General features: G+C 44.5%; 1 protein-coding gene across 1 annotated transcript; it reads right to left on the reverse strand.

Moving 5' to 3' along the window:
* Nucleotides 1-436: 436 nt before the first annotated feature.
* Nucleotides 437-10027, reverse strand: FAM107B (family with sequence similarity 107 member B). The gene is made up of 3 exons (XM_056847039.1): nt 9844-10027; nt 1878-2031; nt 437-977 (listed from the first exon to the last, which is right to left on the reverse strand). Exons 1-3 carry the CDS (start codon nt 9969-9971, stop codon nt 861-863), a joined length of 399 nt encoding a protein of 132 aa, XP_056703017.1. The 5' UTR covers nt 9972-10027; the 3' UTR covers nt 437-860.
* Nucleotides 10028-27248: the final 17221 nt, after the last annotated feature.

Raw genomic sequence — 27248 nt, forward strand, 5'->3', positions numbered from 1 at the left:
AAGAACTCCCTTGAAAGAACACAGAACCAACTGTGCAGTTCCTTTAGATCCCAGTGAAAATAAGCAAGCCAAAGAACCAGAGGAGGGTTTGCTGCAATTCAGACACAGCAAGTGCACATTACACAGTGATGTCAAAGCAGTACGGCTGCTTCACAAGCTGTGGGTTGGGGAGGGGGGGCGTGCACGGTCGTGCATTTGTGTGCAATCCAGTGCACAGCTCTGCACCCCCGCTAACTGAAGAGATCTCAGTGGTGTTATGACCAAGAATTTCCCCCTACCCCTCGCTGTCCGTATTTGCTCACAGTGATGCTGATGTGGCCCATCCCAGGCCCACACACTAGTAGTGGGCAAGACAAATCCAGCTTCAAGTCTCAAGGAATTCAAACTAATATTAGAGGCTGCGGGGTGCCCGTTTCCAAACTGGGGTCCCCTGCCAAACACAAGATAAGTGGTTTCAGAACGCTTTGTTTTTCTGCATAGCAGAATTTCACAAAGTAGACAAGGGAGAAATAAAAAAACATTACATACACTAGCCTGAGATCCCCACTAGCCTTGGATCAGGAATAAACAAGCAAAGCAACAAGTCCAATTTGTTTTCCCGGTCACCACTTTGGAGGCTCTTTCCACCGACGACGGGTTGCTCGTTTATCCGCTGATTGCTGCAGTATTATTGGCGAATTTGTATCAGTTAAACTTGCAGTCTGCACACGTTCCAGAAACTGACCTCATATTGAGTACATTTTATACCCAGGTGCGAATTCTCTTCCTCCATAGCAAAGGGGTGAGATGACCTTGCTGAGGCAGCCTCTCCCAGGCAGCCCCAGAGGAGAGAGATCCGAGTCTTATCAGCAGCTCCTCTTCTAGGAGTCTTGGGCTTCTGCTGATTCTTGAGTGGTCCTCCTCAAGTTGCCCTTCACTTTGACAAATTCAGGCGCGTTCTCTTGCTCTTCCTGCATCTTCTGTTTTTCAAGTTCAAGCTTCAAACAAAATTTAGGGTTTTTTTTAAAAAAGGAAGAGACAGGGAAAAATTGTTTAACAAAATTCATAACCTGCCTTTCTGCCCTCATAAGAGCCAACAAGGTGGCTAACAAATTAAAGTATACACAATAAAATCCCATCTTAAAAACCATTAAAACCAACAAAAAACCCACATCATTAAAACATAAAACCAGGGCTAAAATACATACAAAACATAAAAACAACCATTAAAACACTGGGCAAGGAGGGTTACCACTGAGGAAATGCTAAATGATACGAAAAAAGTCTTCACCCACTGGTGGAAGACGGCAACAGAAAGGGACAGATGAGTCTCCCAGGAGAGAGTTCCAGAGTTTTGGTGCCAGGACCGAGAAGGCCCTCTTCCGAGATGCCACCCACCTACCTAAACTCAGAAGGCAGGGGAACCTGAAGCAGGGCCTCCGAAGATGACCATAATGGTCAGGTAAAACAACATCAAACCCATCAAGGAAGTCACAGCAGTGCTTTTCAAGACATCTTAATTAACAGCAGTGAATGCAAACCAATTCAGTGCTCAACAGAGTGAGAGATAACATCCAATAACCTTGAAAAGTAGGTAACATTATTATCCAAATAATGCGGGCTTTGTCTTAAAGTGACCAAATGAGTTTGTGGCAGAGTGAGATTTGAACCAGGGGCCTCTTGGACCACAGTTCCAGTGCCCAGATACTGAGGGCCCTCTTTCATGAACTTGACCCTATAATTTTTAGAGCCCCGTACAAACAGTTGCTTTCTGCACACATGCACTGTGAAAATAACCACTGGATAACTCGTCTGTAGCAACCTTTCTATGTCATTTTGTTGTCAGTGGTACATATCATGTTCTCTGTAAGATTTTCCTTGCCTCATTCCCCCATTACCTGTTCCAATTTCTGCTGCCGTTTAAGTAGCTCTATTTCCAAATCTGATTTCTTCTTTCGTGACTCCTCTTCCTTCTGCTGTTTGATAACTTGGTCTCGTTTCCGTCTTTCCATTACCTTTTGCAGCTCTGGTTTATTCTGAGGAGCCAGACCCCTTGCAAGAGGGGAAACAAAGCAAAAAAAGTGTTTGCATTATTTGCAGTTATTTCTACCCACAAATACTCACTGAGTTAATTGTATCTACATAATATTATCCTGTGACTATTCTGAGAAAAAAAGGCACTGTCTCTGTTGTTAAGCTAAACTTGTCTCAGTAGGCAGCATCTTTCTTTGATAGGGAAGGAGGAATGCCTTTTCCAAGATGGCAGCCACCAGCGGAGGTTTTTACAAGTAGCTGCATTAATGATATTTTTTAAAACTTCTACTTGATTAATGTGTGTGTGTTTGGACCTTTCCCCCCGCAATCAAGCAAAAGGTTTTCAGAAGATTCAGGCCTACAGGTCTAGTTAGCATTTCAGTACTTCATCTGAAGGCCAAACTACACATTATGGTGTCCACGGGTCAGACCATCGACACCATTGCCATTTTTGAGAGGAATTTGGGTAATTTACAATGCTGCGAGCCCTGGATCCTGATGGGGGGGGGAGAAGAGGAGGAAGAAGAAGAGGGAGAGGGAGAGGGAGAGAGAGAAGAATTGGTTTTTATATGCCGACTTTCTCTACCACTTAAGGGAGAATCAAACCGGCTTACAATCACCTTCCCTTCCCCACAACAGACAACCTGTGAGGGAGGTGAGGCTAAGAGAGCTGTGACCAGCCCAAGGTCACTCAGCTGACCTTATGTGTAGGAGTGGGGAAGCAAATCCAGTTCACCAGATTAGCCTCTACCGCTCATGTGGAGGAGTGGGGAATCAAAGCCGGTTCTCCAGATTAGAGTCCACCGCTCCAAGCCATCACTTTTAACCACTACACCATGCTGGCTGCATGGTGGGACCAGGCAATCTTGTCCCCACCCCTGCCTTTTCAAGTGAGAACACAGATCCTCGCAGCTTTTTCAGTACTTCAAACGGAACCACGGCGGCGGGGAGGGGGAGTAAACACCATAATGTCTAGCTTGACCATGAATTCAATAGCTGTAATGCAATGAGGCTTGTTTTGTCATCCAGAATATAAATGATCATATCTGAAGAGTAAAAATGCCCCCCCTGAATTCAGAAAGCTGTAACTGCCTTAGTGCACAACTGAAACCATGATGTCCTCTACAGTTTTCTCTCCTGCTGTTTGATGGAGCAAAGAGTAACTGGTTCTCGTAGGTTATCCGGGCTGTGTAACTGTGGTCTTGGTATTTTCTTTCCTGACGTTTCGCCAGCAGCTGTGGCCGGCATCTTCAGAGGAGTAACACTGAAGGACAGTGTCTCTCAGTGTCAAGTGTGTAGGAAGAGTAATATATAGTCAGAAAGGGGTTGGGTTTGAGCTGAATCATTGTCCTGCAAAAAGTAACAAAGGTAATGTGCTAACCATTTTAAAGTGACCCAACCCCTTTCTGACAATATATTACTCTTCCTACACACTTGACACTGAGAGACACTGTCCTTCAATGTTACTCCTCTGAAGATGCCAGCCACAGCTGCTGGCGAAACGTCAGGAAAGAAAATACCAAGACCATGGTTACACAGCCCGGATAACCTACGAGAACCAATGAACTCTGACCGTGAAAGCCTTCGACAATATTTTCAAAGAGTAACTGTTTCCAATTCTTACACAATCCCAGTGTAGCGTCTACAGCAATATATTGTGTTAAATACATATATTGTGTTAAATACATATATTTAAGACTTAAATATATTGTGTTAAATACATTCGGAATACATTCTGCACTTTTTTTTACTCATTCAGTAGAAAAATAGGAAGACTGGGAATGTTGCTGGTAAGGTACTCAGATGTAACTCCCAGCTCTTTTCTGGCATGACTAGTCCCAACCTGTGACACTGCTAAAATTCTGCACAGGCAAGTTGTGTTCTGCGGCCTCCCTGCACAGCAAAGGATGATAGTTCTGGCCATATTTCACCCCAGTTTGGCAGGGTAACCTGGACAATCCTACACAGAATTGATTTAAATGTGCTTAGAGGAATAAATTTTACATGGAATTGCACTGTGAACAACAGTGTTGTAGCCTGAACTAGCCTATATTAGAGGGGGGAAGGCTTTGTAGAGAGATTTCTCCCTCCTCTTCTCTCCCACTTCCCTGCCATTTATATCGAACAGTCCATGGCTTCCCTCAAAAGCATGTTCTGATTCTACACAAACAACCACTAATACCTTCTGTTTAGGGTGTTAGAACCTGAAAGTTATCTGACAGAGACCCACACAAACACCCTTCTCGGTCTTCTGAAAGTTCTTAAAGCATAGAACAATGTATAATAGGTTTAAAGGTTTTTAAAATTCCCCTTTAAGCTACGGAAGTATATCCACTGACTTCCATGAACTGTATTACACACTCTCACAGCCCAGCAACAATCCATTTTCACAACTGCCTCATTTGTCTCCAAATCAGCTCAGAGGCAGATTGCTGTTGGCGATGACATTTTACTAGGAAACCTTTATATATTATGCAATATTCAATTTCTGCTATGTTATGATAAAATATTCAACAGTACTAAGAACACTCTCTCACTGGATTCTGCAATATGTATCTTGCACCCTGAACATTTATTTAAATCTCTGCCATGTCTGGCCTATTTTGCAATTGTCATTCGTAACACAAAAGATCCCAGGGCAGTGAGACTTCCACACTTTCATCTTCGACTGCTGTGACGGAGGAATCAGTCATCAAGGAACCAGATCCTCTTAAACGCCTAAGCTTAATAATGGCATACGTTAATTAAAACATGTATTTAATAAATATACATAATTGTTCTTCAAATGCCAATGGGGTGGTAGCGAAGATCCATAACTCTTCAAAGTATGGGGCCCGCAATAGCTGCTTCAGTGAGAATACAGAAAGATGGCTCCAGAGCAGTATTTTGAAAACTTCTCTTCGAAGTCTGTGGCCCCTCTGAAGTTTCTTGGGGGTTCCTTACACTGGAAAAATCACCCATAGTGGGCAAATTCCGCACCAGTTGTTCACTGCTACTGATGTTTGTTTGCAACATGCAGTCATGGAAAGTGTTGGGTACCTTTCACTGCATGCACAATTAATAAATGGTAATAATGAGGCTCCACAGGATGGCGCAGTGAACCAAATGCACGCTGTAGAACATGCTACAGAATGCTCTGCAATGCTCAGGAGTGCCACCGCAGCCTCTGGAGTTCTTCAGCAGACAAGCCGGTGTGAAAAGTGTTCCCTGAAGACAGAAAGTTCTACTCTACTGTTCTAAAAGTAATAGGTTCCAGACAATAAATTAAGGGCACATTTTAGGCTTGCCTCCCATTCCTGAGCTATGTGAATTATTCATAGTAAATAAGTGTTTTTGGGATAGTCTACAATGAGTAGAAGCCTATGACAAAGAGTTTCAAAAACTGTCCCACCTTCACTTTCAAAACTGACATTTTTTTTAAAGTTTCTCAGGCAGTTGTCACATGCCTTGGGGGCTAAACCCCAGATTATGGACTCTTCTCCTGTGCTAGCTGTTGCTTCCAGGGAGAAAGGCTGGCCTGATCTCGTCTCCACAGTGCCCTTCCTCAAGATGGCCAGCAGAGGAAGCACTCCCAATCTGGAGGGAGCTAATGGGCCCAGCTTGACTGTATAAAGCTGCTTCCTCTAGGCTGGCCTCTTTCATCTGAAGAGCTTCTCCGAGCTGCAAAGATTGGCTCTGCTGAGTCTGACCCCCAACTCCCTGTAGATTCTCGACTTCTGACCTATAGACCTGTTGACAATTGCTGGCTATCTGACCCTGGCTCTTCTATCCTGTCTGATTAGACTCCATGCCAAACAGCAGCAAATAAATGCAATAACTATGTTTCTTTTAAAGAGTTTGGTTTACAGTACAGAAACAATGGAAAAGCATTACTATTAGTCAGCCCTGCTCTGAAAACCTATCACTCTGCATTGAATAAGGAACTGTAATGTGCGTGCATATATGTTTTGTTTGTTTTTTGCTATCATGACACATGGTGACCCCTTGGGTTTTCAAGGCAAGAGACGTTTGGAGGTGCCTTGCCATGTCACAGCCTTGGTGTTCCTTGAAGGTCTCCTATTCAAATACTAGCCAGGGTCGACCCTGCTTAGCTTCTGAGATCTGACGAGATCAGCCAACCTGGACTATCTAGGTCAGTTGCCAGGTCAGAAGGTGACAAGCCCTGAGAGTTCACAGCTAATGTGTGTGGCTCTATATCGATGACTGAGTTCCTGTGGCTCCTGCAGCACATAATTGCCTTGCTGTATCATTAGGCGGTGCTTCTGTGCAACCAACAACAACTGGAACACAATGAGATGATGCTCTCACAGGAGCAAGATGGCAGCTGAGCCTTAAAAACAATCTTTAGTGATCGCAAGGGATAACAAAACAAGCCACTGCCTTTGAAAGAAGAAGAATGAAGTTCTGGGGTGCCTGATAAAAACTCACACGAAAGCAGGGTTATTGTTGAAGGGCTTTAAAGGTAAAGGAAGTCCCCTGTGCAAGCACGGGGTCATTACTGACCCATGGGGTGACATCACATCATGACATTTACTAGGCAGACTATGTTTACAGGGTGGTTTTCCATTGCCTTCCCCAGTTGTCTACCCCCAGCAAGCTGGGTACTCATTTTACTGACCTTGGAAGGGTGGAAGGCTGAGCTAACCTTAAGCCAGCTACCTGAAACCGACTTCCATCAGGATCAAACTCAGGTTGTGAACAGAGCTTTGACTGCAGTACTGCAGCTTACCACTCTGCCCCAAGGGGCTTTACAGCAATTGTTTGGATCACTCCAAATACAGTCATGGGGCACATCTTCCCACATGCTGATAATGTTGAATATAATGAAAGGAGAGCTACAGTCACAGGGGACAGTGGCTCTTTCCAAGCTCCAACCTTGAAAGTTGGGCTTTCATTAGGAAAAACAATGGAATTTCCATCCTGTTCACTTGTAGGGGAAACATACAGGAATATTCTGCCCAAAGGTGCTCAACAAGAAGGGAATCTGCTGCCAAGTTCCAGTGATCCTGAAGGTATAACTGACATGAATTAAGCACTTGGTCACTGGGAAAGACGTCAACTTCAATCTTTAACTATTAAGTTACCTGTAGTTTGTTTCTTGCTGGTCTTCAATTAGTCTTTCCCCAGGGTACCATTAGGCCCCCTTCTGCACTAGATGTTTGCCTATGGGCCCCACATGGATTACAGAGAAAGGGAACAAATCCATGTGCAGCATCAGTTAGAGAAATTCAGTCCACGCATCTATTCACACCTCAGCCAAGTGGTACAGACTGAACCACTGAGGCCTATTTCCATGCCTTTGGGGTGTTTGTTAACATATATGGGAGAGTGGCTGGAACGTCTAGCAAGGACTCCAGGCAGACCTGGGCTCAGGTCCTCACTCTGCCACAAAGCCAACTGGATGATCTTGGCCTAGGCCTCCCCATTCATAACCATCTACTTCATAGGGTTGTTGTGAGGATAACATGGCAGAGAGGATGAACGAACTACATATGCCACCCTGGGACAATTTTGTTAAAAAAATATGGCAAACATGCCCAACAATGCAATCTATACTCCCTCACCCAGAAGAGTTTGAGCATGTGAGAGAGATGTTTAGATATTACACCAAATGAAGGCTTGAGGCAGGTGGCACTGCACCTCTGGGAAGTCGTTTACAAGCCCTAAAAAGGGGGCGAGATGAAGAACAGGATCAACCTCTCATGGTCTTCCAGGGAGGGGTGAGCACCCTAGGCTGGGCTACCAGAAGAGGAGGGACGAGTTCCTTGACCAACAGAGGGAGTCACATGGTCATCTCACAGCTAGTTTAACAGGTTTTCTTATTTTAAAAATGATCTTTTGTTTATTGAGGAGAAGCAGTTAATGCTGAAAATGCCACTTTCCCCTGCCCAGCCAGAAGTCACTCTTTCCCCTCAGGCAGAGGTATTGCCTACTCTCTCCCTCAGTGCCCCACCACAACTGTACTGACTGTTTGACTGTTAAGACGGATGCTGAAGGCAGACCTTTGGGAGTCTTAACAGCCAGTTTCCCACACAAGCAACCAGAACAGTAACCCCCTGGTCTAGTTCCCAGTTTGCCCAGGGCAAACAGGCCTCAAGTTCACAAGACAATTTGTGTTGGAAATAGTGTCCTATCATTCCCAGTTCAGACACAAGGAAATAAATATTTGGCACAAGGAAATAAATTAACCCAAATCTCAGCAAGGATCTGGATGCGTTTGCCTCTTGTTTTTTTTCTCTCTCTCTCTCTCTCTTTCTAAAATTAGCTCCCCAGCTTGATTCACATTGTGCAAGTTTGCTCTGAAAGGGGGGGGAATTCCAACACTAATTTAAAAATGAATCAGAGAACAAGAAAAAAAGGGAGTCCTGCTCCAGAACTCAGCAGCGTGTTTCTCACCGGGAGAGCCGTAAACCACAATTACAGTAATGAAATGAGGGCACTGAAGGGAACTGATTTACAGGATAACAAGACATGCTTGTATGGGGAAACAAAGAGTACTCGGATTACTTTAAAGGCCTGTAGGCTTTTGCATGGATATAATTCAGTGATGCTGGAGTCTGCTTTAAAATTAAACAAGGATGAAGGTTTAACAATTGTCTTGCTAGGTCTTTAATAAAGTTTTCAGAAAAACTTTGATGTTTAATCTCATTATTTCAAGTAGGGCACACCTCACTTCCAACATTTATACACATAACTAACTAAAGCTCAGCATTGGATAATGTCATACCGTATATACCTGTGTATAAGCCGACCCACGTATAAGCCGAGGTGCCTAATTTCTCCCCAAAAATGGGGAAAAATTAGGCACCCGCATATAAGCCGAGGGTCGGCTTATAACCCCTCCCCCCCAGCAGGCTTACCTTATCCAGAGGCAGGAGGCGGCGGCAGGGCCCCCCCCCCCGTGGCCCGGGAGGCCCCACAGGCCGCTCCTAGGCCGCTCCAGGCCTGGCGAAGGCTGTGGCACCCCCACCCCCCGCGGCCCAGGAGGCCTTCCCAGGCCGGTCCTGGCCGGGGGGGAGCCGCGCACGCCTGGCGGGAGCGGCGGCGCGCCCCTGCAGCGGCCGCAGGAGGCCCTCCCAGGCCGGTGCCAGCCAGGAGGAGCCGGGCGCGCCCGGCAGCAATCGCGCCTGGCCTGCAGCGGCCGCAGGAGGGCCTCCCAGGGCGCTCCTGGCCGGGGGAAGTTGCGCTGGCCTGGCGGTGATGGTGGCGATGGCGGCGGAGGTAAGTTCCCCCCTCCCTCCTCCTCCCCCTCCCTCCCTCCCTCCTCTACCGTATTGACCCGCGTATAAGCCGAGGCCGACTTTTTCAGCCCTTTTTTGGGGCTGAAAAACTCGGCTTATACGCGAGTATATACAGTATGTCACTGCCAACTTTTACACACATAACTAACTAAAGCTCAGCATTGGATAATGTTATATGTCTGTATACACACACACATACACATGCACACTAACATATAATCATACGGATTTATTTCCTTCATCTGTATTCCTGTGCAGTTCTTTACTGATTTGGCTGAAAACGCCCTCCAGGTAACTCACCTGAAGGAACTTTATTTCACCTTAATCTCCCCTTTCCCCATGATTGGACCTAGGTGAAGCTCAAAAGTCAGTTTGCCTCCTTGCTGCAAATGCCACTAGGGAACATAATCCGAAAAGGTTTAAAGTCTACCGTGTGCAATGTTAGGACAGAAGAGAGTTTACCTTAAGGCACACACTCTGCTTTGTGTGTGAACTGAACTCAAAGGCAAATTCCTTGTTTGTTCATGCATGGCTGAAATTTGTGTCTCAGCTGCAGGATTTTACACTGGTTGTTTTTGGGTTTTTTTACCTTTTCTGATTCATGCGGAGCTCCCTGTGAAGGTCTTGATGATTCCGGGATGATTTGACAGGGTTAATTAGTTTCTGAGGTCTAATTAGCTCTGGATTGTCCTCGTCTATGTAGTCTGGTTCAGCCATGATGTTTCTTGGATAGACGGAAGGGACTCTGAGCTCCAAATCCTCACTTAAGTTATCTGTAATACAAGGAAAACATTTTTGCTTCATTAGCTTTATTAAAATACACACAGGCAGGAATGCTAATATAGACAGGGCTGTCATTTGATCAAACTGTGACACATTAAAAGCATCCATCATGGATAGGAAGGAAGAACAGGGTTCCTGCCTGTCCTATAAATGTACATGGCACATGCACAAGTTTTACGCAGTCTTTCAAATCAACATGCATAGTTTAAGGGTGGGGTATTTACCCACAATCCCATTCCCATAATCTTTCTTTCGCCAGTGGCAAAGAGGGACCTGGCAACCCTATGTTCCAGGGAGGCTGTTAGCCTCAAGCACGCTGCTTTGGGTGCCAAATCAGAATTATGGAAAGAAGAGGAGCCAGGTCACTTCAGCCTACTGCACATGCGCCCAATAAACATCTGTAATGAAATGCCTTCTTGACTGGAGTACAAACTACACTCTCTTGCATTTTTAAAACTTCACTGCAATCTTGCCTTTCGACTTGCACTAAGGGAGGGATTTCCCCCCACTAGGCACTTGACCCTACAGGTGGGTTGCAGAGCTTCACCCGTTCGAGCTTTTCGGCAGGGCTTCCTCCTGTTGTGCCTGCGTAGAAAGCAAGGACACAATACCTCCTGCCTCTCTTTGCAAGCACACTGAGGGGAACAGCAGGACCATGAGTCAAGGTTAGTCAGAGGTAGACTGATCAGGTCAGTCTAACCCTGGGCTGGTTCTTCACTGTGATACCCCTCCTGGTGCCTGGCTTCTGTTTCTGTCTGCTGTTCCCTGGGTCTGCTGCCCACATGCCTGGACTTGACACCAGGGAGAACATAAGGTTGAAGACTCTGGTCTAGTTGACCAAGGGTACATAAGGGCACATGCATAAGGAATGTGTACTTATTCATTCCTTTATTCATATATGCACACTTTAAATGCCCATTCCTCTAGAGATGGTGTGGCATACTTAGGGATGCCAGCCTCCAGGTAAGACCTGGGGATCCCCCAGAATTACACCTCATCTTCAGACTACAGAGATCCGTTCTCCTGGAGAAAATGGATGCTTTGGAGGGTGGACCCTATGGCACTGTATCCCACTGAGGTCCATGTCGTCCCCAGGCTCCATCCCCAAATCTCCAGGAGTTTTCCAACATGGATCTGGCAACCCTACCCCGCATCCCCCACCAGTGGCCAGGGGGGACTTGGCAACCTTAGGTGTAGTGGATAGGGTCGGACTAGGATCCTGGGATACCAGGGTTCGAATCCCCTTTTCTATCATGGAAGCCTGCCGAGTGACCTTGGGCTCATCACAAACTCACAGCCTGGCCTACCATAAAGGGTTGCTGCTGTGGGAGAATGGAGCAAAACAGAAAAATGGTCTAAGCTGTTTTAAGCCCCAATTGGGGAGAAAAGCAGGATATAAATAAATGCAAAATAAATGCAAATGCATGTATTCCAAAACTTTTTTTGACTGTAACTATGAGACAGTTGACTTCTTCCACGCTAGTCACAGAACTTGTCCATTCAGGCAATACGGCCCTGCTGAACCAGTTTGTAAGTTAGCTGACTTCATCAGCAAGTATCCATGAAAATTGTTATTGTCACCCGTTCCTTCATATAACAGTTGTCTTTCTTTACAGATCCACCCGTTTCCTTATAGAATTAATGGGGGGAGACCAGGAAGACGAACTTTATGAGCCTGATAAGCAATATGCAATTGAGGTTAGCCTGGCATGAAACATAAAATACCAGAGGATTATTACAGAGTGCCCCACTGATCGAAACAGCGGCAGTTGCCGTCAGCTGGGCAACTCCTGCTAGATCTAGGGAACAGGTTAATAATTCCAGCAGTTAGTGGAGTAATTGATTACATAAGTGGAGAATATGAACCCCCTATTTCTAATGGTGGAAAAGACGAAGGGGGATATGTTTATCTAAATGGGAATTGATTTAACTCTAGAGTTGCTGTCCAGTAACTATATTGGTTTTCTGTCTGGAATTGCTTCTAGTGTGGCACATAGTAATGCACTCATCTAGGACAACCCAGTCAAATATTTTAAAACCTTCAATTGTTAGGTGGGAAATCTGAGACTGGGGCACAATAGAAGAATTCACACATGAAAGGATGTGGACTGAATTGAGTGGGTGCAGAGGAGAGCGATGAGGATGATCAGGGGCCTGGAGACCAAGCCCTGTAAGGAAAGGCTAAGGGAGTTGGGAATGTTTAGTCTGGAGAAAAGGAGGTTGAGGGGGGACGTGATTGCTCTCATTAAGTATTTGAAGGGCTGTCACTTAGAGGAGGGCAGGGAGCTGTTTCAGAGGATAGGACTCACAATAATGGGTTTAAATTGTGGGCAGAAAGGTATCGGCTGGATATTAGGAAAAATATTTTTACAGTAAGAGTTGTTCGACAGTGGAATCAGCTACCTAGGGAGGTGGTGAGCTCCCCCTCACTGGCAGTCCTTAAGCAGAGGCTGGACAAGCACTTGTCAGGGATGCTAGGCTGATCCTGCATTAAGCAGGGGGTTGGACTAGATGGCCTGTATGGACCCTTCCAACGCTATGATTCTATGAAACAAAAGCTTCTTGGAGCACATGCATCAGAATCACGCATGAGAAGAAACTGATGGCCAGTCAGTTTAACAAGCATTACTACATTACCTATTCTATGGAATAAATGCAGTGTTTATATGTCATCTAATATATGTACTTCTCTACCCATCACACTGGAACTTACTATGCGTAAAGAAATGGCTGGGTCCCCTTTCTCATGTGCTATGCTGGATTCACACCACAGGAGGTAAATAGGACGCGCTATGAGAGAAGTGATCAGGGAAGATTGCTACTCCTCAAGACTATACAGCCGGCCAGAGGGTGACAAGAGTTAAACCTCCAACATTTCTTACCCACTGTGGGACTTACCAGATCACAGTGATTTTCAGCTGTCACAGAACCAATTATATCCAGTAGAAAAGAGTAGGAGTCCAGTAGCACCTTTAAGACTAACAAAATTTCTGGCAGGATATGAGCTTTCATGAGCCACAGCTCACTTCTTCAGATACCAAAGCTCACACCCTGCCATACATTTTTTTTAGTCTTTAAGCTGCTACTGGACTCCTACTCTTTTCTACTGCTAGTAGCAGACTAACACGGCTACCCATCGCGATCTATCTCCAATTATATCCAGCAGATTCACATGCAACCATTTTTTTTTCTCACTGACCAAAGCTTGGTGGGGCAGTCTCAAGAAATTGTTCTATGGTACATTCTTAGTTGTGGTTTATGCCTAACTAATAATGACTGAAGGAGCAGAAACTTCATGGATCAGGTGCAAGGAGCTATACAATGGCCCAGAACCCTTATGTTGCATCTGACTGTACATGCCTGCTCAGCTCCTACAGTTCATTCACCCACTCACTTGAAAGACACAACAGTGCCTCTAAGCACGTGTAGACTGTCTATAAATCCATGCCCACAGTCACACTTCTTTAAAGAAAAGGGGACACGCAAGCTATGAGAGTAGGCTAAACAGGCCTTAGCTTTCCAAGCAGCCTTGAAGCTGTACCTCAAATAGCTTTATCAGAAGACATTAGCAGGAGATCAGCTTCATTTGCAGAAAAGGCACAAGCTCAGAGGAATTTTCTGGCTAGCTGGCACCCTTAATCACACTAAAATTGAAACTCCAAGGGGGAACTCCTCCCACAAAACTCACAACTGGCCCCTGCATCAAGGACCATAATTGACCATAACAGCATAGCACCATTGTAAGGCTTCTAAAATACAAATTATTACAAAACACAACCGTAACCAAAGTAATTAAACTAAGTCTCAATAAAGGACAAAAAAAAGTATAGCAAGAGGATGGGAGCACGCATTAATCAGCATCTACAGACTCATAATCCCAAATGACTACCCTCTGGGAAATAAGCATAACAAGGAAATTTGCATGAATATTGTTCCCCAAAAGTAATTAGAAATTCATTAATATGCAACTGAACATTAAAACCTGCACAGAACTGCAAATTATGTTCTTGCTACAAACTATTCTGAATTTTAATGCCAAAAAAAGAATATTGTGGAAAATTTATCCATAGGTTGAAAATCAGAACAAGGACATGTAAATCCTTACTGGATCTCAATACAACAGCATCTTTTAATATGAATTCAGGTTTTTGTTGAAGGACGCTTTTCTAAAGCTTTGATACTATGAGACATTGGGATATAGTCCAACAGTATCACCCAGTGGCAAAGAATTTAAAGACAGAAGTAGAAAATCTATTTCAAGCAGAAGATAAAAAGGGAAACAGCAGAAGGTGGCTAACATTTTCTCCAGAGTTGATAAATTATCAATGCACCTGAAGGATTGCTGCTCCAATCCATAAATCCAGTTTATTTGTAAGTACAAACCCAACAGTGGCTCAGCCATCAATTGTGACCAGTTTCTCCCCGCCCACTCTCTGTCGCCACCGCTAACACCATGGGGGTGGGCAGGTATCCTGCAGCTGAGACAGCAGGAGGCTGACCTGCTTTATCCCTTCTTCTGTGGTAAGGGGGAGAATGGCCCATCTCCATTTCCCCTTCCCCACTTGCAACCCCCCGGAAGGGCTCCAAAAGGAAGGGAGGAATCACCACAGGCCTTTCCACATGGGCAGGAACCCAACAGCACAAAATCCAGTCTAATCCAGCCAGAGGTCGAGACAGCGCGTGGGTGGGGGATTTAATCATCTAGCTAGTCCAATGCTTTATAAAGAAAAGAACATTTTTTAAAACTCTCAAGTACAAACTTCACAGCCATATACCCTCTTGGTGAAGATCGGGTCAGGGGGTCCGGTGTTATGGGCTCTGGAGAGGTCGCCCCCTCCCTCCTCCATAGACAAGCATTAGCCCATTAGCGAAAGGAGAATCTCTTACCTTCCAATGCTTGTCTATGGAAGTGGGAGGGGGGTGACCTCTTCCAGACCCCATAACTTCAGACCCCCTGACCCAATCTTGACCAAACTTGGGGGTTCTTGCAAGGAGAGTCCCTGAAAGCTACCCTGCATGTTTGGGGGCTCTACCTCAATTTGTTCAGGAAACCCAAAAATAAACCAAATCCCCATATTTACCGGTATGGGAATTCGGCTTATTTCGGGATTCCCGAAAAAAAACGGGCCCAATAAACCCAAACCCGAATTTTACCTTTTTTTTTTTTTTTTTTTTGCACACCCCTAGTTATGGTAGACCTAGTTTTGCTGTTACAGGACTATGCAAAGCGGAGCCTGACCCCAAACAAATTCTTGACCTCTGTAAAAAAAAAAATCCGTTCTGCTTCATTCTCAATTTATGCATAAGATTAATTTCATCCTAAATTGCTTAAATTCAACTGCCTTTATGGTTTGCACAAGCATCTTTCTTACAACATCCTTTTAGCTTCGTTTTAGCAAGCATAGCTGCATGACATGGCATACTACCAATATAATTTGTTAGTTACTCTTCCACAATCATCCCTGTCCAAGGCAACAAAGAGATAAAATTAAGCTTTAAAAATGCATCTATAAACCCTAAACAGATTTTTTCCAGTGTAAATATTAGTGTTTTAAGACCAGTAAGGGAAGCAACAGATTAACTTAGGCCAGTGAGCACCTCATTAAAAGCAGTCTTAAGAAAGTGAAGAAGCCCTTCCCAGTTCCAAGGCAAGGGACCACAGAGCCTCATTGAAAGACTTTAAGATCTAAGGAGAAGGATATACATACGTATGGGAGAAGATGCACCCTCAGATGTGTCAGATTAGGCCACTCCTGGTTTTAAAGGCAAAAGCCAGTACCTTGGTTTTATATAAATTAAGATGAATCTGACCTAGGATACACAATATTTGCCCTCTATATGTACAGACACTGCATACCTTTTTTATTGAAAACACAACCTGCTAATTGTAAACAGATACACCTACAGAGAAGTGGGCAGAATGGATACACTATGATAATGGTGCTCTGGAGAAGCTTACTGCTGCAATAGGAGTAACCTTGCGAGGCTATTTTAAGGAATATAAGATAATGCTTGAGAAGTATTTTGAACACTGGAAGTGCTATATAAAAGCTAAGTAATGTTATGCACCAGAGAACACTCAACAGTCAGTTGCACTCAAGCCTCATGTATACTTCTACAGCATACCATTTAAAAACAGGTCTGAAAGGATTCTATAGCACAGTATTATATTCAAAATACGCAAGTACCGTATATACCCATGTATAAGCCGATCCGCGTATAAGCCGAGGTGCCTAATTTCTCCCCCAAAATGGGGAAAAATTAGGCACCCGCGTATAAGCCGAGGGTCGGCTTATAACCCCTCCCCCCCCCCGCAGGCTTACCTGACAGGGCTCCCGGCGAAGGCGGTGGTGGTGGCGGCGGGCCCCCCGCAGGAGGCTTCCAGGGCGGGGGGAGCCAGGCGCGCTCGGCTGCCGGCTTCCCCCGGCCCTTCCAGGGCGGGGGGAGGCAGGAGCGCTCGGCTGCCGGCTTCCCCCGGCCCTTCCAGGGTGGGGGGAGCCAGGTGCGCCCGGCGGCGGCCGCAGGAGGCCCTCACAGGGCGCTCCTGGCTGGGGGAAGCCCCATGGGCCCGGCAGCGATGGCGGCGGTAAGTTGCTTCCTCCCTCCTCCCTCCTCCCCTCCCCTACCGTATTGACCCGCGTATAAGCCGAGGCCGGCTTTTTCAGCCCTTTTTTTGGGCTGAAAAACTCGGCTTATATGCGAGTATATACGGTAAATTGAACCTTTTGCCACTTAGCCTGCACCTCACTCCCACGCACTGCCACCAACTAGCAGTAAAACAGAGCACAGCAAAGCTGATAACTTAAAGGCAGAAAGTACATCTGGCAAGTGTGGTGAGGAGGGAACAACAACAGATCTCCCCCCCCACACACACACACAATCAATCAAACCTTTATTGGCATACACAATACCTGCAGAGAACATAATCATACAGTTTTACTAAACAGAGCTCGCCTGTTCCTGTTTACAGTATCTTTCGCGGATCCACATTGCAAACTGCAAAAACTTGGCTACATGGTCAATTGTGGCCACATCCTGAGTAGACATAAGAAAGGCTACCTTGCGCTCAACTGGGTGCCATTTCCTGCCAGCGAACATTGGGTTGATGAACTTAAGGCGGATTCTCTGATAAAGGGGGCGGAGCAAAAGAACATGTGCAATGGATTCTATGTGATTCATTCCACAGGGGCATAACCTTGCAGAGAGTGGTGTTGATTGAAATCTCCCCTGTAATATTGATGAGGGTAGCACACAATGTCTAGATTCACCCCCAGAGTTCACAGTTTGGCAACTGCTGCAGAAACATTTGAGCCACAGATTGTGCTACCACCCTGGGACAGCTCTCGGAGGAAACCCCCTGACCATAACTTCGTGAAAAGTAGAGCTGAAATTTCAGCACCACTTCCCTTCTTCTGTCACTGCAGATGAACAAGCCACCAACCGCTCCCTTTGTGCCACAACACAGAGAACTAAAGCAATATCCTTTGGAGAAGAACCTCTCCTCTAGACAGCCTTGTTAAGCATCAGTATGCTTCAATGGATAAGAAAGGCTGTGAATCAAGGTTTCCTCCCTGAAATCCAACCACACTACAAGGTGAGAGGCCTCCATGTTGGAACTATAACATGCAGGGCCAAAACCTGGCCTAAAATGCATGTTTGCTGGGGGGGGGGGGGGAGTGATTGCCATTAAAGCCATTTGGCCTGTAATATCCAGATTTGGGCCTGAAACCTGCCCAATTGGGAGACACCTGGGAACCTATGTAAGCTGCTACAAGTTCTCCACAGAAGGAGTGGCACAGAACCAAAATTTGTTAGTTCGAGCCTAAGACAAGGCCCACCAATCTATTCTTTGAAAAACAGCAGCAATAAGGTATTACTACTACTTTCACCTCACTTGAATATTATCTTTACGGGCATTTACAAGAAATGCAACTGGTAGCTCTGTAGAAGAGCTTAGTTGCAGTGAACAATTCAAAAGCAGGAATAACAGAGAAAATGTTTTAGTTCATAAAAGGAAGCCTCTTTTGAATTCTGGAGTGGAAATACTTTGGCTTTCTAGATAATTCACAGTGAATTCAAAGTCAATAATTCAAAGTCAATGCATTTACCTGGGCTGAATAAAGACCTTGCATTCATGGCCCATTACCAATGCTGATTTCTCCACACCCATCTCTCCCCTGGACATCACAGACTCTTCTGCATATCACACCTAATCCCATCGAGCCTGCTATTCACATTTACATACTGTTCCTCTACTTAAAGACTGATGGATTCACATTCTAGCTGTATCTGAAGAAGTGAGCTGTGGCTCACGAAAGCTCATACCCTACCAGAAAATATTTTTGTTAGTCTTTAAGGTGCTACTGGACTCTTGCCCTTTTTGGCTTTCTAGGCTGTGGCCAATAAATTGCCTTTTGATATGGCTCAGTCTTCTAGTGTAACTTCATCCTCTCCTATTTCTTAGGTAAAAGGTAAAGGTCCCCTGTGCAAGCACCGGGTCATTCCTGACCCATGAGGTGACGTCACATCCCAATGTTTTCTAGGCAGACTTTGTTTACAGGGTGGTTTGCCAGTGCCTTCCCCAGTCATCTTCCCTTTACCCCCAGCAAGCTGGGTAATCATTTTACTGACCTCAAAAGGATGGAAGGTTGAGTCAACCTTCAGCCGGCTACCTGAAACCAACTTCCGTCAGGATCGAACTCAGGTCGTGAGCAGAGTTTGGACCGCAGTACTGCAGCTTCCCACTCTGCGCCACAGGGCTCCTCCTATTTGTTACCTTTCATGTAAACAGAAAACACAAATAATTCCCCTAAAATGTGAACTCCAGAGGTTTAAAGACAGGATGATTCCATTCCAACTTTCGGAGGTCCATGCAACTCCTTTGGCTGGCTGTCTCCTCCCTCATACAACTCCTTTGCCTGGCTGTCTCCTCTCTCATAAGTGGGCCACCTTACCTCCACTCGTAATATACAAATGATCATTCTGAGGTTAATTACAGGGCTTTTGCAAGGACTACTACGACAGTGTGACATGTTTTGGAACCCCGGATGAGCTATTACTGCAACTGGAAGGTTTCAGTACAGAGAATTTAGGGTATGTTCATGTTGTCACCTTTGACAGATTCTTTTTATAAGGTTTAAAGGAGAGATGAACCACACATACTCCTTATTTGAATGCCTTCCTTTTTCTTTTGAAACTTTGCATGGCATTGCTGTGGTTCTAGCTACCATCTATACATAGCTTCCTATTTGACTTTTTCCAATGATAACAGATTGTTTAATCAAATAATTACTGGAAATTTTTCCTTCCACAACAGAATACAACTTTAGAAGAGCACAGAGACATGCAACAGCCTAGATTAATGTGTAATGTTTTTAAAAGCATTTAACACAACATCTCAGCAACATGTACAACAACCCTATAAAGCAGATTATCGTCTTCCTCATACTGTGGATTGGAAGGGGGAGAGTAAAGCTGAAAAACAGCAACTTGAATAAGGCTGTGTAGTGAATTTGTACCAGGTAAGAGATTCAAACCTGTTTCACAGCTCTTTTAGCCACCAGGGATGGGCAGACAGAAGATCTCAGCCTACCACTATATCCTGGGCTGGGTTGGATCTTGACTCATAAGCCACAAGATGTGCTTATTGTAAAGTGATCTTTGGCTTAAAATGCAGGTCTTAGAATAAGCCTGGTCTTGCCCTATTCTGTTTTCTACCACCCCACATTGCTAGTGAAAAAATGCTGATACAAAGGGATAGTGTTCTACAAATAAAGTGTGTTGTGGAATGTTGGGGAATGAATGAACACAAAAAACAGCACAAGTGCGTGTTTAGCAAGACTAATCTAGTGTTTATAAAGGGAGGGATGAGGAAGTTATGAATATAGAGAAGTTGACCATTATAAGACCTTTAAAATGTAATATGAAATACCAGACAAAACATGTGGGAGGCGAAACAAAGGGAAAGCACAAAGAAAAAGTAAGTGAGCAGAAGAGGGGAGATAGACAAAAAGTTTAAATTAAGGAACAACAAGGCTGATAAAATTGAATGTTAGAATAATCGACATAAGACAAAAGGACAAGCTGTGTGTAAGGGTTTTAGGAACATCAGCAGAGGAAAAGGACAAGCTGTGGAAACAGAGAGTGTGAGACACCAGGATGGTAATGCAAGCAGCAGACACTGAAAATGGGGAAAAATCCAACATCTAAGATTAACTTGTTGAGGTTCATTGTCATCTAGGCAAGGGTGCAGCATAATTTAATTTGGTAAACAGAGAACATAAGAAAAGCCATGCTGGATCAGACCAAAGGCCCATCTAGTGCAGCATTCTGTTCACACAGCAATCCAACCAGCTACCTCTAGGAAGCCCACAAACATTTGGCGTGGAAACTATCACTTCATTCTCTAAAAAGGAACCCCAAGTTAGCACATGAACTGAGTCCATTAATCCCATATGGGCAGCACAATTCCCTCAAAGACACCAGGCTTCCCAATCAGCATCATCTGCGTCATGTCAGCATTCACCTTAAGTAAGCTCTCCCTCAGCCGCCTGGCTTCAAGGTACTGCCTTAAGGATAGAGATGGCTATTTGCAGACGTTTTTTTAAAGAGATGTATCGTTTTCTACAGCACTGTGAATCTACCCTGTACTAGGCAGAGAGCTGCAAACTGCTGCAACCTATGCTACCTTAGGACATGTATCTGAGATTTAAAGGTCAAGAGAGGAAGGCAAACAGCCATCCACAAAAAAGCCTACTGTGCTCCATTCAAAGTTGGCAATACCCTGATATTTGCATTTCATTATGTGTTAAAATCTCAATCTAGCAGAAACACAGAAATGCCTTAGTTTCATATTAGAAAACTAGGGCTCTCCTCCCATTCTAGCAAAACAATAGTAACGTTTTAAGGAAAATAAAAGTTCATTCACATTGCTCTCAAACTGAATTTAACAGAATTATAATTCTACTTGCAGCCTGCATGCTTTGGTCACTCTAAATTTTAGTTTGTTTAAATCTAGTATATTTACTGGTGAAGAAAACGCTGAATCTTTTGGGGAGGGTTTTTCCCCCAGATTATAAATCTGCAACAGCCATGACATCTGTAAGGGAAAGACTGCAACACACAGCAAGGAATATTTCTAATTACTTTAGCCCTTTATGAACCACTGACGCGTAAAATATCGTCAGTGGCAAATGGGGAAAATGCTTTCTGAACCATATCGGGAGATGCTCAGCTGATTATGGGACAGCTTTTATAGGCTGGCAGTTTTCCAACTTTAATGGTTTTAGACTCCACAGCAAAGCAGTTCCCACAGCTGTGCGTCCCGGAAGGCCCCTAGTCGCCATGGTTCAAGCCCTTCCCTTTTCCAACAGGAAAGAGACAATGAATAGTGCTGGCATTTACTGCAGACCCAGATACTGCACAGCGGGTGTTCCACGTTTATTTTCCATCCCACTATTAAAGGTAAATCACCGTCTCTCTCTCTCTCTCTCTCTCTCAGAATGGCAAGTGGGATCTCAAAAGCAGGGAACTAGGCTATGCCTTTCAGGGGGGTGGGGGGTGGGTGGGACGGGACTCCAAAAGTTGTTTTTAAACCCTAAACTTTATTTGTAGGCGATTCTAAAGGCAGCCCTGCATTCCACAATGTTCCAAGTTCCAACTAAGCATGCATCAACTGTGCAAAGTAATTCACCAAATGAATGTTCATTCTCTCTCACACACACAGACACCCCACCCCCATGTATTAAATAACAAAATGTTTTTCTAATTACCCAAGAGGCTGAGGGGAGACAGAGGAATTGCACAGACTTCCAGACCCAATGACCATAGCAGCAGCCTATTGGAACAGTACTTTTTAAATTAATAACTGATGGCCACACTATAATTAGATTATTCCCTTCCTGCATATACTTTTAATCGTACATTTATGTGTTCTCTGAATTCCATAGGGGGGGGGAATCCTGTAGCACATAGCAAATCTTTTTGCTACAGGAAATGAAAAAGTATTAAAAACAAACAAACAGTGCATCACCAAAGATAAGGTACGTTTGGGGCAAAACATCTTTTCTAAAAAAAATTATTTTATGGACTGTCAATCAGTACTGCATTCTTACTAAATGGAATCAAAATAAAGAGCAAAGAGTTACACGACACAGTTCAGGATATTACCAAGTAGATAAGAGATATCCATGCCAGGCTATACCTATTGATGGGTAATCCTTATTATCAGCATGATATTTTGTGCTGCATACCTATTGGCCAGATTCCCATCCAGAGACAACAAAAGGTATTTGATCCTGGGTAGTGACACACATTTCAGCATGTTAAAATTTTCTTTTAAATTCACAGAACTGAGAATAAACCTATGCATTAGGAGAACTGGGATAGAGAAGTGAAGCAAAAACAAGTGTCTGAAAGCCAACCCAAACCCAGGTTCACTGGCTGTGCACATTACTTCCAAACAGAGATCTGGCAGTCCTTTGCTTTTACAGGTTTTCTAAATCAGAATGAGAAATGGTAGAGCTATGTTAATGTTTATCAGTGGCTCAAAAATGGGACAGAACCCAGGCCTCGTGCAGCGGACAGCTCAAAAGAGGGCCAGGACTGCAGGTGGCATGATCACATCTGACCTGGCCCACAAAAGCACTTATCACACTAAAGTGGGTGGCACAACTTTCTCTTTACCTTCTGAACTTAACTTACCTATCTGGGCAATCACTTGTTAGAAGTCAACTGAACTTCAAACACAGCTTTTTCTGTAGGTGACCACATTGATCCAAAGCAAAATCCAAAGACAAAAGCCATGTGGCATCATTTCAAACCAATACACACAACACAAAGCCATATGTAAGTATTTGGATCCTCCAGAGCCCTTCATCAGGCTGGAATTTTCACTTAAATAAAATGTCAGCATTTTACCTTAGCTTTCAGCCCACAGGGTGCTCAAAGCTGCTTAAAGTTACCGGCCAAAATAACAACAACATTTTCAACATAAAACCACACATATGCTGGTTAAATACACTTAACTCAGAAGCAGCAAGAACCACCAGCAAAGGGGAAAGAGGTACAACCTAGCCCTAATCATTTCCCCATAGTAAATTTCCCTTAACAACTGTCCTTGCTAGCCCCTTGCTAGCTCACTATTCATAAGTTCTTACATGGCTCCTCACCACCACTTTTTTTCTTTCAAAGGGGGCTTTTTTCACAAGTTAAAAAAATTGAACCCCCCCTTACCCCACCCCAGTAATAGAACTCACATACCCTTTAAATATTGTGTTAGGGACACAGGAACCACTTGTTGAGGTCTCATCTCTATTGAAACATTCCCAGTGGAATCCTAAACAGAGGGAAATCAGTGGGTTTCAACTGGAGCAAATCTGCACTGGAAGCGCACTGTTAAGAAGAAGACCTTGCTTTTTTTATACCCTGCTTTTCTCTACCTTTAAGGAATCTCAAAGTGGCTTACAATCACCTTCCCTTCCCCTCCCCAAGACAGACACTTTGTGAGGTAGGTTGGCCTGAGAGAGTTCTGAGAGAACCGTGAGTAGTCCAAGGTCACCCAGCTGGCTTCATGTGTAGGAGTGGGGAAACCAACCTAGTTCTCCAGATTAGAGACCACTGCTCCTAACCATCACACCATGCTGGCAACCATGCCGTTCTCCAGTAGATTTTACCAAATAGAATTCATTTCTGTTTCTATCTGGAACTCAGTTTAAAGAGTCTTATAAGGTAACCCCTTTTGTTTGCCTTCCAGTGAATTATTGCTCATGCATAAAAACAAAAAAACAAAAATAAGGGGAGGAAGAGGAGGCAAAGCCACTGGGATCAATCTCATCAAGTTCCTGAAAACCTGAATACTTACAAACCCAGCCCAAAATTTAATGGCTTTTTAATACATTTATTAACTTCCTTCCCCTATGACAGGATAGGATCACAGGACTCATATTACAGAACTTGGGCAGAAGCCAGCAACACTGAATTCAGGAGCAGAGCATGGAATTAAATGGAGCGGAACACATACAAATCTTGGAGAGGAACTGTTAGAGTGGAATGCTTTCAGCAAGCATGTTTTCTATTGCGAATTATGGGGGGGGGGAGTTACCGTAAATAGTACAGCTATAGCACGGATGAGCAGCTAAACTATAGTCTCTTATGGCTTCAGCTTCCTTAAAAATCAACACATCTGCTGTGCTGTCGTGATTGCAACCTGACAAATGCCAGCTCTGCTGGACCATCTGCAGAATTCTAGAAATGCTTAGCTGGCCAAGCATCCTCTGCAGCCCTAGCGACCAATGAAATAAGGAAATAGGCAGAGAGTGGTCAGGGCAGGAAACTATAACAACGGAGCTCCAAAGGTTGAGCTACAAACTATATAATATAAACAAAATAATTACATTTATTGCAAGGTGTACATAGTAACAAACCTGATTCCAATCTGATCTTCATGATTAACATTATGAAGGGGATGGCAAGCAGTTACAGAAATTACCTCTAAAAAAAGGTAAACAATACTCTTTATTACTATTGATTGATTGTAAACTAGCATTTCTTCTTTGTATCAGTTTCCTAGAGCTTTCAGACATACAGTTTGTAGACAGAGCAGCTGACCCTGGAAATGGAAACTAGAGAAGAAGGGGCTTGGGTGGGGGGTTAGAGCTGAAGGCGACTTGAAAACGGATTACTGCTCTCTGTATACACTCCCTCCCACCTTTGCCTCCCATATATAGGATGTGTATTGTTTTCAAAATCCTGTAAAATAGTAGTAATTGCAGGACAAAGGGTTGCTTGGACAGTTTGGGAAGCAAAGGTGACCAAACCAACTTTAACATTAAAAAAAATAGCCTGGGAGATTCTTGTCACCCATTGCAAAATCAAGGGTTCTGAACTCACCCTGATTTGGAAGATCCCAAACATTTTATGCAGCAGGCCTAATAGCTCAGACTAAGCCTGATCTCATCAGAGCTTAGAAGCGAAGCATGGTCAATACTTGGATGGGACACCGCCAAGAAAGACCGGGGCTGCTTCAGAAGAAGGCAATGGCCAACCACCTCCGTATATCTCCTGCCTTGAGTCACCATGAGTCGGTTCAGACTTAACAGCGCACTCTACCTTACCGGTATCTTCAACCATGGGTGACAAACATACAGCCTGTGGACCGGACATGGCCCCTTGAGAACTCTTATCTGGCCCAAGAGCCAGCCAAGGCAGCCAGCTATGCCCTGCTCCTGCTCTGGGCTGGCCAGCATGCTGCAGGGTCGCCAGCAAAGGCAGCCACCACCCTCCACTCCCAAACAGGGCATCGCTTAGCGGCTTAGCCCATCCGGCCCTTGTAAAAAAAAAGAAGTGAGTTTGACACCCCTTCCTTAAACGTTTTGTGCCAACCGAGTCACAAAAGTAAGAGCCTTAACTGATAGCTAATATAATTTATCTGGGGAAAGTTATATCATATTTATATGCAAATATGAATGTATAGGCAGTCTTGAAGCAGCGCCTGGACGAACACTTGTCAGGGATGCTCTAGGCTGATCCTGCATTGGGCAGGGGGTTGGACTAGATGGCCTGTATGGCCCCTTCCAGTTCTATGATTCTATGTAGAGTAAGGCCCCTTGCTTTTTATGGTTGCTTAGTTGCACATCCGTTATTTTAACATGCATTGCTTCAAACCCACATTGTGTCTTCAATGCAACTGTAACACTAGTAACAATTTTTTTAAAACCTTGTACACACACAGCAACCACAGCTTCCTAGTACACATTTCTGTAGTATACTGGAGATTAAAAGACACATGACTGCATTACTGTCTAACAAATATCGAACACACTTCTAATATACAATTGCATTGAAGGGTGAAGAAAGACGTAATATTCTAAATAGAATCACAGGGAGTTCTTTGCCCATTGTGTGAACTTCTTCAAATATACACACACTTGCAAGTTGAACAGTGGTTCAGCTCTCCGCTCCCCCCTCTCCGCTCCAGAATATTCTACAGCAGTGTTTCCCAACCTGTGGGGTGGCACCCAAAAGTGGGTCACGAAGCCTCTGAAAGTGGGTCACAGGCCAGCCCTCACTAATGGCTGTCCCTGTCCTTTCCACTGCTCTCTTTCTCTCCTCTTCCTCCTTGCCAACTTTGCACATTCTTGCCTGCCCCTCTCTTTGTGACAATAATGACGGGGAAAAGACACCCAGGACCAAGTAAATGTATTGTAGGAGCTGGAAGAAAAAATGGCTGGAAAGAGGGTGGGAGCTGTTTGGTGGGACATGGAAAACCCAGAGGAAGATCGAAAGAGGCATGTGTATGCATGGGCTCCATCTTGGTGCTGCTCCTTCAACACCCCAATCTCTTGCCAAGCCCCCCCTGTGTTGCTTCACTGCCCTCTACCTGCTGTGGAAGGTGTACCACACCAAATCCCTTGCTCCCAGCCGCTTTGTTGCTGCTGTCTTCAGGCATCTCCTCAAGCTCCAGTTCTGGCCTGCCTGGCAGAGGCAGAGAAGGTGACAGAGGGAGGCCCCATGCTCTCAGGGACTTGACCTCAGGAGGAGCCTTGTGAACTGTTCACTCAGAAGAGAAATCTCTTTTGTTATAACTCTCCCCACGTGACGTGGTTTATGATGGACTTTATGATGTAATAGAGGCCTCTTAATTTCCCTATTCAGACTATCAGTAATGTGTGGGTGAAATCTTTCCTCTTATCACAATGCAGTCACTCGAGTCAATACTTCAACAACTATGAAGGTGGTTAAAGGTACTCAGAGTTAAGCAGGTTTGAGAAAACAGCTGTTGAATTGCATCTGCTTTCTCATGCACGGTGGTTCCTACCCAGTGATAAAAGAACCATTTCTGTCTTCTAGGTTTAGAGGGAAATGAAGAGTACTTTCGCAGCTTGTACCATGCTAAGCCTTTTGCACTGTACTTAGGATGAAGTTTTATGTGGTTTACCTGCATTGATATTTATGCTTTTGAGAGAGAGACAGCAAATGCTGTCATGCGCGATGAATACAACCAATTACGCTATCTCAGTAAGCAAAACTTGACATTTGACTGCAGATTATAGGTATACACATTTTCCTATGCTGAATAATATCTTTGTTGGAAAATCATGATGTGTGAAGCGACTCCTAGAAGAACCGACTTCAGTGTGTAATGAGGCAAGGCTTTAACCTGTATTTTGGAAACCAAGACCTGACCCTAGAAACAGCATCTTCCATGTCATA

The sequence above is a fragment of the Euleptes europaea genome, chromosome 3, assembly GCF_029931775.1.
Source record: "Euleptes europaea isolate rEulEur1 chromosome 3, rEulEur1.hap1, whole genome shotgun sequence".
In the NCBI taxonomy this organism is placed as follows: Eukaryota; Metazoa; Chordata; class Lepidosauria; order Squamata; family Sphaerodactylidae; genus Euleptes; species Euleptes europaea.

Bases quoted from the DNA above. Each gene is read 5' to 3' on its own strand.
- FAM107B (XM_056847039.1), bottom strand. From the start codon at position 9,971: ATGGCTGAACCAGACTACATAGACGAGGACAATCCAGAGCTAATTAGA. The intron at 2,032-9,843 runs GTAAAAAAACCC...CCCTCTTGCAAG, and splicing joins CTCCGCATGAATCAGAAAAG to GGGTCTGGCTCCTCAGAATA. The intron at 978-1,877 runs GTAATGGGGGAA...TTTTGTTTGAAG, and splicing joins GGCAGCAGAAATTGGAACAG to CTTGAACTTGAAAAACAGAA.